We start from the raw sequence: 13,372 nt of genomic DNA, 5'->3' as shown, positions 1-13,372 counted from the left end.
AGGACGTGCTCCATTTAAATTTGTTTTTTCGCTGGTATCCGTAGTCAACACACAAAGTGCTTGTTAAGGGAGCTTGTTAACCAGTGGATTTAGCAATACCGGATGTTATACCGTTATCGTAATGAATTGATTAGTGAGATCGACAGGTTAGCGTCATAGCAGCACGTACGTTGACACCAGGGACCCGGAACTTGTGCTCGTCTCGTGAGAAATGATGACAACATTTTCACGACAAATGGACGCAGACGAAAGGAAGTAAAGGTGATCAAGGGAAGGTAAATACCTGATAATGATGAGTAGAAAATGATGAAATAACTCTAATAATGCAAATTGTTTCAACTTGTAATATAACGGTGCGACTGCGAATGTCATTGTCAGTCATCAGAAGTAAACGATTTCTTTTCAATAAACAACTCATGTGTTGTTGTCATAATTACAGGTGATGTAATTGATTGTGTCAATCATGGAGGAAGACTAATAGCTATTTCTTCCTCAATGGTGTAATTCAATTGTAATACAATTTGAAATTGTATGATAAACACACCGACAAAACAATGTAAACACTTAACAACAAGTCCAGTTAGTAATTTGCTAAACATGCTAAACTTATGATGAACGAAATCATTTAATTCATTGTTGCCTGTGGATGGTCTTATGTGCCAAGACAAATCCATAGACCTTCAGATTTTATAATTGTCTTGCCTTCTTCTTTTTAGTCTTACTCTAGACTTAGTCTTAAAACATATAGATAACATTTCAGGCAAAGCACCTGACCTCTGAATGATCTGAATCTGTGAAATAAGTTAAAGTTTTAATTGTATTTATTGTCCCATCTTTCTCATCACAGAAAACATGTAGATCTGTTTCAGGCAACAAGCGGGCTTAAAGATCTAACCCCATGACATGGAGGGTTTTCTTGACACTAAACTTCACGAGGCAGTTCGCTATGGTGACACAAACCTCGTTGAGAGCGCCCTCAAGGATGGCTTGGATCCCAACGCAATTGGTCTGTACCAATGGAGTGCGCTGCATGAAGCATGCAGCAATGGCGATTTAGAGATTGTCAGACTTTTACTTCAGTTCAAAGGTAAGGATAAAAGAAACTGGGTTCAGGTTTAGGTAGTTCCGATAATCCTAACCCTCTGTTGGGAGGAGGGCTATGATTATCGGAACTAAATAAACCCCCACTCCTTTCCCCCCACCTCCCATTCTGTAGCCTTTTTCATCTTACATGCAAAGAAAAAATTGAAGGTGTTCTTCCGACTGCTTTTCTCTGAACAATGACTTGCATCATTGCTTATCAAAGAAGAAGCAAACAAATATTGTAATGAGCTTTATAATTCCTTTTGCCATTGTTGGATTTTGATTGAGCCTCATGAAGTTGTACAGATGAAATGTGATGGATAGCTCAGTTTCTTCACAGACCCCAATTGCATGATTGCTCTTTTTTTTCTTGACAAATCATTTTGATTGTTAGTTATGGTTCAGTAACACTGCTTGACAAATTTCTTTGCTAAGCAAAAATTGAGTGTAGCACCAGTCACAACAATGTAAACTTAGTGTAGTTTTGGCTGGTAATCTATTTGTGTTAGCAAGTGTTTGTGCTAGCAGGCTTTGATCCCCAGTCATTTTATAATTGAAGTCGATTCTTCCATAACAGGTGACCCTAATGCTAAAGATGACCTGCATGGTTGTACAGCAGTCCACTATGCTGGAAGAGAGGGGCATGTAGATTGTTTAGAGGCGCTTCTTGAGAACGGAGGTCGTCACAATGTGGCTAACAACGATGGAGAAACTGGACTTGATGTTGCTGTCGGTAAATGCAAGGAGATACTGGACAAGAAACGTAAGCAAAAAATATGCTAACCTGGGCCCAACTTCATAAAGCTGTTAAGCGGAAAATTCTGCTAAGCAAATTTCTTGACTAAGCAAGTAATGACCGAGGTACCAGTCAGAGTATGATTGGTATCCTGCTGGTAAACTTTTTTGGCCAAGCAAAAGTTTTAATAAAATCCAGGGTATTAAAAGTTATTTCTGGCTAATTTCAGGTGTTTTGGTTTTTCTTTCTTTAAGTCACAAAACAGAGAGTCCTGGGTTATTTTCTTTTGGAGTGAAACTTTCTATATTTCTCCAAGATAATTGTTCTAAGCATGATATGAAACTTGAGTTTCTCAATATGTACAGCGATTATTTTTGATTTGTATGTGACATCCATGTTTTTGTTTCCCCCTGCATAAGTTTTATTTTCATGTTTGGTTTGACTTTCCTTTTAGCAAATACTTTCCCTTTTTTCATTCATGCCGATTGCACTTGGCCAATTTTTTATTTAAGAAGAATAGTATTAGTATTGTTACTTTTATTTTGAGCCTGTTGCATAAAATTTCATCAACTTCACCACTTTAAAAATAAAGAAAACTTTATGATTTCAGGAGCGGAAGAACTTATCACAACATCAGTCAAAAGGAAACCGAGACACTACGATAACGAGGTTAAAGTCTTTCGAGATGACAACCCTGAGAAGGCAGGGAAAGATAATATCTTGAGTGAAAGAGAAGGAGCTACATCTCCTACCCCCTCCTTTAAGAGTGACACGCCCACAGCTTGGGATGCAATACAGGTTCAAGAGACGAATGCCGAACCGATCAAAGATGCAGGTAATATACAAAGCTAAGAGAGTTATTATCAAAGATCAGGTTGGCTGAGTGGTTTCTCTTCCTGCCTTTCACCTCCGTGGACTCTGGTTCGACTCCCACCTAATACTGGAGCTCTGAATGTGTATTGTGTTTACAGTCCCTAAAAAGTGACTGTTCAGGATTTGCACATACGACCTCTATATTAACTGCTATATAGCCAGGGATCACACCCAAGATTATGAAACGACCTTGGAAGCAGTAGCAGAGGGATCCCCCTGATAGGGTCAAATTGTATGGCGCCACTTGGTTTGCCACTTTTAAGAGACGGGGCTCTGTGAGCACTGAATTCTGTGATAAGCAGTCACCCAGCTTGATTTTTAATCATGTAAATATTCATTTGAAAACTTTTCGATAACATTTTCTCACTTGTTTTGTCCTTTCATTTCCTTTCAGGCACTGGACATCTTCAACTGTCCTTTGAGTATAACTCACGGACGTCAATCATGAAGATTCGGGTGTGGCAGCTTGAGGATCTTCTCTTACCACCAGGTAAATATCAACACATACAAATGCTGTTGCTTTTACAGAGGGGTTGTTGATTTTTAATCCACAGTGTTGGTTGGAAAAGTTTATAACATTTTCCCACCGCAATTAATTGCAGATAAAAATATTAAACTAGGGTAGTCGCTGCCCTTTTTTGTTGAATGGAAAGAAAGTTTGTCTTCTTTTTTATTCGGTTGTGAAGTTTTTCGGTTGTGAAGTTTTGTTTTAAGATATTGAACTGAAACAAAGTGAATCTTTTTAATGAAAGTCTTAAGACTAGAAAATTGTAATAGATGTTAGTTTTGAATCGGGGATAAAGAATATCATTTGTTTTTACTCTTACATCGATGTTTGTCAAGCACGGTATACTCAGTACATTCCCGAGTTCTGTGAAAAAATTATTTTTTATTTTGTTTGCAGCTGAAGTGGCAAATGTTACACGCCTCAGCATCAAAAGTCGTCTTCTTCCAGACAAGAAGGGCGATTCCAAACGAAAGACAGAGGACGCACGCTTAGAAGATCCAGCTAAGATGAAAACCAGCTTAGTAAGCGTCAAACGTAAATCAGCAAAGGAAAGTTTCAAAGCCATCTACCTCCCCTGTACGTTCCTATTTACTAAACCACTGGAGTACAAAAACATCACTAAGGAGATCGTTGAGAGTAAAACCGTTCATATTGATGTTAACGTTAAGCACAAGTATACAAATAAAAGTTTCACCGTGGCCAACTTGCAACTCCCTCTGAAGGAAGCTGTCCGCAAGCTTCGAAAGAGAAAGTACAGACTTCATCCATGCATTAATTACTCGATGCCGGATAATGTTCATTCTTACGACCCGAGTGATCTTGTTATCGTCTCGGAGGGGATGTACACTAATAAGACAGTGAGTAATCCAAACCTTCGCTCGTCTTCTGAACAGAGTTTGAAAGTTGCGGGAGAGCAGCGGGCCACTAGTGACATCAACTTACAGACTGTACGCTGTCACTCAACTGAGAGCATCCCGTCAGTTTCTTTAAGCATACCTGACGATGAACAGATGGACCATGATGCATTGCAAGCCATCACCGTTATGAATGACTCTCCGAGATCTACGCATCTCAGTCACAGCAACCCAGACATCCATGTTGTAGAAATTCAAGAAATGAACACTCTTCTTCCAGGGACCATTGACTCTGGTCTCTCAGAGGTCAAAGTTGAGTCCCTGTCACTCTCCAGGTTCAGCAGGAGCACTCCAAATATTCCCGTCTTACAAATTGAAGATTTGGAAGGTGAAACTCCCGTGAAGAAACTGACCCGACCGACGTCTCCACCGAATAGACTAGCTGTTCCTCCTGCATCCTACCACAGACCACGGAAGCAAAGTTCATCCTCTCGACCAAAGCAAGAACCATCGGACGCAGTTAATCTTAGAAGAAGCACAAAGAGTCATGACAGGACTACTGAACCTCCGAAACCAGGTCGAGCTATTCCCATCTCTGCTGTCCACAAATCTCTCGGTAGCAGCGATAGTTATGATGTTGCCAAGGAAATGGTAAGTCACAGTAATCCTGCTGGAGTTTTCCACATCAGCGAAAAGGAGGCTCTCGGCAGGAAGGAAGCAATAGTGTCAAAAATCAAGGATAAGAAGAAAGAGCATAAAGGACACCAAAAACTTCTTAGAACATTTAGTGAAAAGGAAGGCATCTTCTCGCCTGTATTCCAAGATGATGAAGACCACTCAAGTAATGCAAAGTACAGTGAGATAAGTGAGCTGTCAACAGCGACAACTAAACTCTCTGCCTCAAAATTCAACAAAGTACTCGGTCAGAAGTCCGAGGCTATTGATGGTAAGACCTCAAAAACCTCAAAGAGAAGAGATAAACACTCTAGTGCTGCGCTTCCAATGTCTCAGTTGACTTTATCTCCAAATAATCTACCGGAAGTGCAGACTGTTTCTGAGACACAGTTTGGAAACTGGAAACCCGGGAAACATTCAACACCGAAAAAATCTTCCCCAAGAGATAAGCCGTCACTGGAAAGAGTTGATGCTTCATCTAGAAGCGTAGCATCAAACACAAGGGGTAGGGTACCAGACCAAGGCTTCCCTCAACCTCTTACCCATGGCTTGATGCACACTGATCTTAATAGACCCACCTCACCGACATCCTTGTCCCCGGAGAGACCAACCTCACCGAGGTCACTGACCCCTGACCGCTTTGGATCTCCTCGAGATCTCAACACCTCATCGCGCTCTTCTAGCCCAGGCTCCGAGGCCATGGTTCATTTCTTATCAGAGACTGAAAACCATGATCGACGACCGAGGCAAACCACCCCAGACAGACGGATAAAGTCCCCGACACGTGAAACGCAACCGCGACCTCACCGAAACCACGACCCGATGGAGTTTGAGATGAGTCCACTTCGTCTTGACCCAACATTCAAAACCGAAATGGCAACGCCAGAGTTCAAACTGAAAATGTTCCAGCGGACTAGCAAAGATCCCCATCCTGCTATACCACATGTCATACAATCTGCCCGGAAAAAACAGCTGTTGAATTCCCAGCAGGAGGTATCAGATCCATTTTTTATTCCCGAGTCCCCCTCTGGATCCCCAATGGTGAATGAGTCCCATTCCAATCAACACAAAGTGCAGGCGGGGAATATTTATTTGCCCAGTGATGGGAAAACAGAAATGAAACAAGGAGAATTGAGAGCCGTTGAAAATCAGTCGGTTGTCAGAGTCAAGCAAAGTTGGCTTTGATAAAACCAAAAGCCATAACTCTGACGCAAGTTCAGGAAGTGAAATCGGACTCAATGATCAAATACATGTATCCTATTTATTTAATATCCATAAAAATGCCAAAGAAATGTTCAAATTCTCGCGGGGAAAAATGATCAAGAAAGATGATTATATTCATGTATCAAATGCAGTAATTACCTACAACATGTATTTAAGAACAGTTATTTTTATAGTTCATATATCTGAAATATATATGTGCACAATGTCGATTTATTGTTAAAGAAAAGTTCAGTAGTGAACCCTCATTATTAAGAGCAGGCTAAATCAGGTCTTGCTTATAAAGAGTACATTCTAAAGTCACAAATTTAATTTCTTCTTTGTGCGTCTTTGTTTTGCTGTCCTACTATAACATTCGTGTTGATATAAAGAGGTGATTTGGCCAGTCCCATTGATCTTGTTATACAAACAGAGTCAACTGTACAACTTTTAATTCATTCCTGTCTCATAGTTTTTGGATAAACACAGCACCTAGCCTATATCACTCTCAATAGAATACAAAGAAAAACTTGTTTACTTGTTTGCACCATTTAGCTTATTTTAATTGCTACAATCGAAGCACATGTAAGTGAAGTCAATGTTGTTTGCTGTTTTCAATGTCCAAGACTTTGATACTCTAAGATACTTTGAGATTCAAACTTGTTTCATTTTTTTTGTTATAGTTTATTGTCCTGTAACTTGTGAACACACTAAATGGTAACTTCACTTTATATTTGCAGATTTTCTGACTGTACATTTGATTACATACCATAGTTATCGTAGCATACGATAGACTCGTAGGTCGAGCCATTTAAAGACACTTGACACTATTGGTAATTATTGTCTTCTTACTTCGTGTATCTCAACATTATGCATAAAATAACAAACCTGTGAAAATTTGGACTCAATCGATCATCAAAGTTGGGAGATAATGAAAGAAAAAACATCTTGTCTCACGGAGTTGTGCACTTTTAGTAGATGCTTGATTTCGACATCTCAAATTCTAAAGGTCTCGAAATCAAATTCGATGAAAATTACTTCTTTCTCGAAAACTACGTCACTTCAGTTTAGAGGGAGCCGTTTCTCACAATGTGTTATACTATCAACCTCTCCCCATTACTCGTCACCAAGTAAGGTTTTGTGCTAATAATTATTTTGAGTAATTACCAATTGTGTCCACTGCCTTTAAACCAGATAGCTTACATAAAAAGGAAATCTTAAGCTTGAAAAACAAAAAAACAAAATATTGTCCTGTTTCCTGAAAATCGTTGACCACACTATTGATAGATAAAGAATGCATAGAGCAAGTCCTATTTTAACTAACATCTCATAATTATGATTGGTCATATGATTGGTCATACTTGTTTTAGTTTTATTATCTCTTAACTATGACTTGTACAATACCCGTATATGACATGTCATAAATATGACTTTATTGTTACAGATCATAGTTATGACCAATTCTAAGAGATAGTCTTTAGTACGATGTAGGTCATGGTTATGACGAATGCTACTTAATAATTATGACTTCTAACATTATGAACTTCTCACCACCCTTCACCCTTAGGAGGGATTGGTACTGGTATGACTTTTATGACCAGTGAGCTTTCACAACGAAAACAGTAGCATGTTACTGGGTGATCAATACATCCATTCAAAGTATTTTGTTGTGCAAAGGAAATACACATGTACATAGTAGTTTCGAAAAGCGGGTTGTTTCAAGTTGATTAATGGCCATTCATTTCCTTTAGAAGTTGAAGTTTTGTTGACTTTAACACTTTTGTTTGAACGTATTTATTTTGTTCCTCAAACCGTGTGAACTTGTAGTTCGAAATGTCAAACTTAAAGGCACAGTATACATTTGGTTGCTGCAATCGTTAGATTGTTTTAATCATATGTAGATATACATGTGTATACAATACAACTAACATGTGAACATTTCAGTTCAAAAGGTGGTTTAGTATTTGAGATATCGCCGTAAATCCAGAGCGAATAATATGTCACGCAGGAATAACAGTCCTGCTGACAGTGTGAGAAGCGTTATTGACAGCAAATGACAGATACTTCATTTGTCAATGACATTAAAGGATCACGTTGCCTTGGATCGGACGAGTTGGTCTATAGGAAAAGCGTTTGTAACCCTTTTTTATAAAATGCATATGGTTGGAAAGATGTTTTAAAAGTAGAATACAATGATCCACACAAGTTTGCCTCGAAATTGCGTGGTTTACCTTTTACTGTGCGAACTAACACGGTCGGCCATTTATGGGAGTCAATTATGGGAGTCAAACATTTGACTCCCATGTGGCCGACCGTGTTAGTCGACGAGGTAAAAGGAAAACCGTGCAATTTCGAGGCATGTTTGTGTGGATCATTTTATTCTACTTTTACATTTTATTCTACATCTTTCTACCCATATGCATTTTATAACAAACGGTTACAAACGCTTTTCAAAGACCAACTCGACCGATCCAAGGCAACGTGTTCCTTTAAATAATTTGAACTAAATTCTCTTATTTTTCTGGATCACACTCGTATAACAAATTATTATATTTTTTAAATATTTTAAAAATTATCTTTTCATACGCGATCCGTCCACATTTTTGTATTTTAGAGATGTAATTATTAATTCAATGCTGCAATAAATTGAAAATCCTTAATTGGTAGTATGTGCGTACATTGACTGTGTTTGATTCAATGTTTTTACTTTACTCTTTCACACGTATTTTTACTTAATATTTATCAATATCCATCCAATATACAGTACAATCTGAACTTAAACTTTGGTATTGTTATGTTACATAAACTTTTGTGTAGTTTCTTGATCTGATGAAGATTTATAGTGTCTATATCGAAACGTCGAGACTTTACCTACCTATTGTCTTTCGCTTAGTTTTTAGAAAGAGTTGATCTATACATTTACATATGGTCTGTCATCCAGCCAGCCCTCACCTGAGATAGTCTTTACACGTGTCTTTACATTTCGGACCTTTGAGCGCAATTTGGGCTTCTCTGGCTCGGGTTGGTCCACGGCGGCTGATGTTGCGTCTAGTCCTTCATCAGCCTTTGATGTAGATGGTGCTTTCTTAGTGGACAGCAAGGTTTGGATTCTGGACAGAGTGCTTGACTTACGGATCTCTCGAGGTATTGAATAAATCATGCCAAGCTTATCTCCAGGTTGAGCTTGAACATCATCATAAGACGTCCCTGCAGCCGGTTCAGCAACCGTTTTCTTTGCACTAAAACGCTTTACACGTTTCGAGCGCACCGTGGATGACTTTTCAGGTTGGTCCAAAGCGGCTTGTGGTGCGTCTACGCCTTCGGCTGAGGGAGTGTTTCCAATGGACGTAGATGCCGGTCTCTTCGGTGACAGAAATGCCTGAATCCTTGATAGGGTATTAGAACTACAGATATCCCTAGGTGATGAGTACACTGTGTCCAGGCTACCCTTGCCTCGAACTTGAGCTTCACCACTAGACGGTCCTACACCTGACTCACCACCCATGTCATCTCTCTCACCTCCCTGACCTCGCTCACCTTCCTCAACTTTATCACCACGCTCACCTCGTGGTCGCTTTCTTGAAGAAATATAACAAAGTACACCAACCAGGCAAACGCCTAAAGCAATGACAACTATGGCGACCCACATGAAGACTATAGGGTGCAGTTGCCTGGGTGTGTCGGTGAAGCACGTGGTGTTGAAATTCTGATTCAAATCTGTTCGGTTTGCATCTGTGATTGCGTGAAATGGACATGTGTTTTCGTTACTCATATTTTGTCCATGGTATGTGACTGTGAACGCGTCGTTGATACGAGTACACAAATTGAGGCATCTCACCATAAGACCATTATCTTGTTGGAGGGTTACTCTTGATATTCGAAGTTGCCTCAAAGAAACCTCAAACCTCTCATCAGAGATAGCCTCAATGTTCACCCATGAGGTACCCGTTGCTTTCTTGATACTCCATGAGACGTTTTGATAAGAAGGCACTGTTCTACATTCAAGGGTGATGTTTAAGACGTCTGCCCCCTCCTCACGAGTCAGCAAACAGACAGTCACTCTGAGTTGATCCTTAGGGAACCAAACTGAGCCTCCGGAAGATGTTGGGTTGAGTTCGCTGTTTATGAGTGACGTAGTGGTCACATTGGCGTTGCTTTTTACAAAGCACACCAATGTAGCAACCAGCAGAATGGCGAGAATGTGTAGAACTGACGCCATCTTGACAACAACAGACTTTGCTACTACTTTAACACCAAACCCGATTGTAACTCAAATTAGCCAAGTTAATGTAAATAACTTGACTTTAGTCTTCATTTAATTAGAGTCAATAAGATCAGCCTTATTCTGTCCCAGGTTGGGATTCTTCAAAGCTCAACAGCAGTGACCATCTTCGGTCTATACAGTGTAAGGGCGTAGTGAAAATAATATCAATAATACTTCTGCACGTCATAACCGGGAGTAAAAACCACATGAGCCTTTCTAACGAGGTTTTTCTTTCACTTTTCACGAGGTCATTTTTTTTGTTCCACACCCTTTTTTTGTCAATAATAGAATGCACAAAGGGGAACTTTAAACTGACTTGAAAAACATTGGGAGGTTTCGTTAGCTACTTACATTATGGTCATATTTAATTAAACAATTTCTGTTCAATGAAAAAAAAAAAAAAAATAGTAAAATGAAAATTCAATTTGATCTGTTTCACTTCATAGCTTTCACTTCCATTTTTTTTTCGAGTGATACACCGATATCAGATTCGATCAAGGGTAGGAATAAAGGTTTTTTCCTTGTCTTCTTTTAGTAGCAAAAAAAGGACAAAGAAAAACAGTTTTAATACAAAATCTACCACAAACCCCAATAAAACTACGTGATACTTTAAATTTACTCTCAGCATAATGATACGTAGGATGGCCGATCATCCACATTTTTGTTTTCACGGTGTTCTCCGTATTATTCGGCGTTATTTTAAACCAATCTTACATGTCCATGAAGTGCCTGGGTTTATTTAAGCTTATTTGTTTTCTTATAATCAATTTTAAATTTTAAAAGTTTGATATTGGTTTGATCCAGCAATGGCAGTCGGGCAAACTAGAAAAAAAGTTTGTACACAAAGGATGCAGCCGTCGATTTCACAAAACTCTTCCTAACTTAAGATTAATCTTAGGACTTAGGACGAGTCCCAACCCTGTGCACTGTATCATGGAGACATTAAGATTAATCCTAAGTAAGGACGAGTTACTCGTCCTAACTCGAGATAAGACGGTGAGTCCTAACTCTGTGTAAAATCGACGGCTGTGGCAGAGTTGTCTGCTGCCCCTCCGGTTCATATTGATTGACACCCCTTTAGGAAGCGTGGAACGGTCAAGCCTGGGTTATCATGGCATATCCAGTGTGTACGGTGTAGTAAGATTAAAGGCAGTGGACACTATTGGTAATTACTCAAAATAGTTATTAACATAGAACCTTTCTTGGTGACGAGTAATGGGGAGAGATTGATGGTCTAAAACATTGTGAGAAACGGCTCCCTCTGAAGTGCCATAGTTTTCGAGAAAGAAGTAATTTTCCACGAACTTGATTTCGAGACCTCAGATTTAGAACGAGGTCTCGAAATCAACCATCTAAACTTACACAACTTCGTGTGACAGTTTTTTTTTTCTTCTTTCATTATTATCTCGCAAGTTCGATGACCGATTGAGCTCAAATTTTCACAGGTTGGTTATTTTATGCATATAGTGAGATACACCAACTGTGAAGGCTAGTCTTTGACAATTACAAAAAGTGTCCTCGCCTTTAAAGACAATTGGATGTCAGCATTGTGCTGACGTCAGTCCTCATCCTTACAAGAGAACGCTTAATGTATTCACTTCTTACAGATTCTAACGCAGGTGTCATCAGAAGGGATTTAGTTTTCTCGATGTGTGTACTTTAATGGTGCTAACATGGGCCGAAAGAAGTTCAGTCAAATGAGGGCTCTATGAAGACGAAACTTCTGCATTTAATTTTCCGTAAATTGGTGGGTGTGGTGGGAGGGGAAGGGGGGGGGGATGAAGCAACTCTCACACCGGTCCTATAAAACCTTTTCCTGTAGGCACACGTCTTGATGTTTACATTTTGCAGTTCTGAAAAAAGTCTAAGACGCAAACACTATAGTATCGCTGCTTGCTTCGGTGACATTGTGCAAGTTAGACGGGTTCCTGAGCAAAAAGTAATACGCCTAGAAGGTTTTATAAAGATTCCACAGAGCCAGTTAATATTGCGCCCTCTATGGCAACAAACACAAAAATGTAAATTTCCAAAAGGAAATAAATATTTAAATAAACGAAAATGAAAGCCAGGGAAGGAAACAATTATCTGTGAACGGCTCAATTTAATAATTGGTGTGGGAATTGGCACTGAGCCGTCATTATAGATGTTGTTGTCAATTAGATAACTTTTAAAATGGAAACAGTGGCTGTCTTTATCCTCTGCTGCTTAAAGGTGTCGTTTACAGGAGCTAGCATTCTCTTGGCACATCCAGAAAATGTTACGGTTACCGTTGGGGGCGTTGCAACATTTAAGTGCGTCTTCAACCAAGACTACGAGTGTGGAAGTGTTGCCTGGGTATCTTCGAAGTCAGGTTGCGACACAAGTCCTTATTTCATCAGTATTGGCGTATGCCGTTCACCATCTTTGATTCCTGGTGTAGATACCACTCGGTTCTCCTTCTCGTTCAACGGCAACTCCAGTCAGTTCCAGATTAGCAATGTACGGTTCAGTGATGCTGGGATGTACGCGTGTTGGCTTACAGACATAAACAAAGTTTCAAATTGTGGACATTTGCAGGTTGTCCAAACCCCTACTCCTGTATGCACGGTTTACCCACACGAAAATGCCGCGGTAGGGGAAACTATTTTGCTGACATGTAAAGTGCCGGGAAACATGACAGTCGGTACATCACAACTTACCTGGTCAGTGGAGCCAACGCGCCAAATCAGAACGATACAAAGCGCAATGGAGTTAATTACCCTGCATGTTCTCACAGAAACAGATAATAACGGACAGTTCATGTGCATTGCTGGTTACGATACAGACAGAGGTCCGAACTGCACGGTGGCTTCACCACTGAGGGTTCCTATGACGACCAGGGTCAAGATTCATATTGGTATCCTCCCAGATGAAGACGGTTCCGAGTCGACGTTTCTTTTAGAATGTGTTGCGTTCGCGGTACCAGCGGTGACGAGGTATGATTGGTTGGTTAAAGATTCGTCGATGGAATGGAAGAACATTAATGCATCCAACACATATGAGTTTATCGAGGCAGAAAGATTTTTAGTGATGGTCAAGAAATCTGTTTACGAAAATGGCACTGGTCTGCAGGTTAGATGCACAGCTCATAATGACGTCAGTGTTAGCGAAACGAGTGAGCCAGTTACTGTATTGCAAAGTCTCGACGACTGTTGCGTGTC

The 13,372-nt window shown here is 39.9% G+C and overlaps 1 protein-coding gene across 1 annotated transcript; it reads left to right on the top strand.

Annotated features, from left to right (window-relative positions):
• The first annotated feature begins 146 nt into the window (after window positions 1–146).
• LOC139950705 (uncharacterized) lies at window positions 147–8,576 on the top strand. Its single transcript, XM_071949497.1, has 6 exons — window positions 147–275; window positions 848–1,087; window positions 1,661–1,846; window positions 2,430–2,654; window positions 3,087–3,182; window positions 3,597–8,576. Exons 2-6 carry the CDS (start codon window positions 904–906, stop codon window positions 5,912–5,914), a joined length of 3,009 nt encoding a protein of 1,002 aa, XP_071805598.1. The 5' UTR covers window positions 147–275; window positions 848–903; the 3' UTR covers window positions 5,915–8,576.
• Window positions 8,577–13,372: the final 4,796 nt, after the last annotated feature.

Source organism: Asterias amurensis, chromosome 18, assembly GCF_032118995.1.
Source record: "Asterias amurensis chromosome 18, ASM3211899v1".
Classification (NCBI taxonomy): Eukaryota; Metazoa; Echinodermata; class Asteroidea; order Forcipulatida; family Asteriidae; genus Asterias; species Asterias amurensis.
The sequence above is the reverse complement of the archived record's forward strand: the minus strand, read 5'-3'. Positions and strand labels throughout refer to the sequence as shown.

Bases quoted from the DNA above. Each gene is read 5' to 3' on its own strand.
- LOC139950705 (XM_071949497.1), top strand. From the start codon at position 904: ATGGAGGGTTTTCTTGACACTAAACTTCACGAGGCAGTTCGCTATGGT. The intron at 1,088-1,660 runs GTAAGGATAAAA...CTTCCATAACAG, and splicing joins ACTTTTACTTCAGTTCAAAG to GTGACCCTAATGCTAAAGAT. The intron at 2,655-3,086 runs GTAATATACAAA...ATTTCCTTTCAG, and splicing joins CGAACCGATCAAAGATGCAG to GCACTGGACATCTTCAACTG.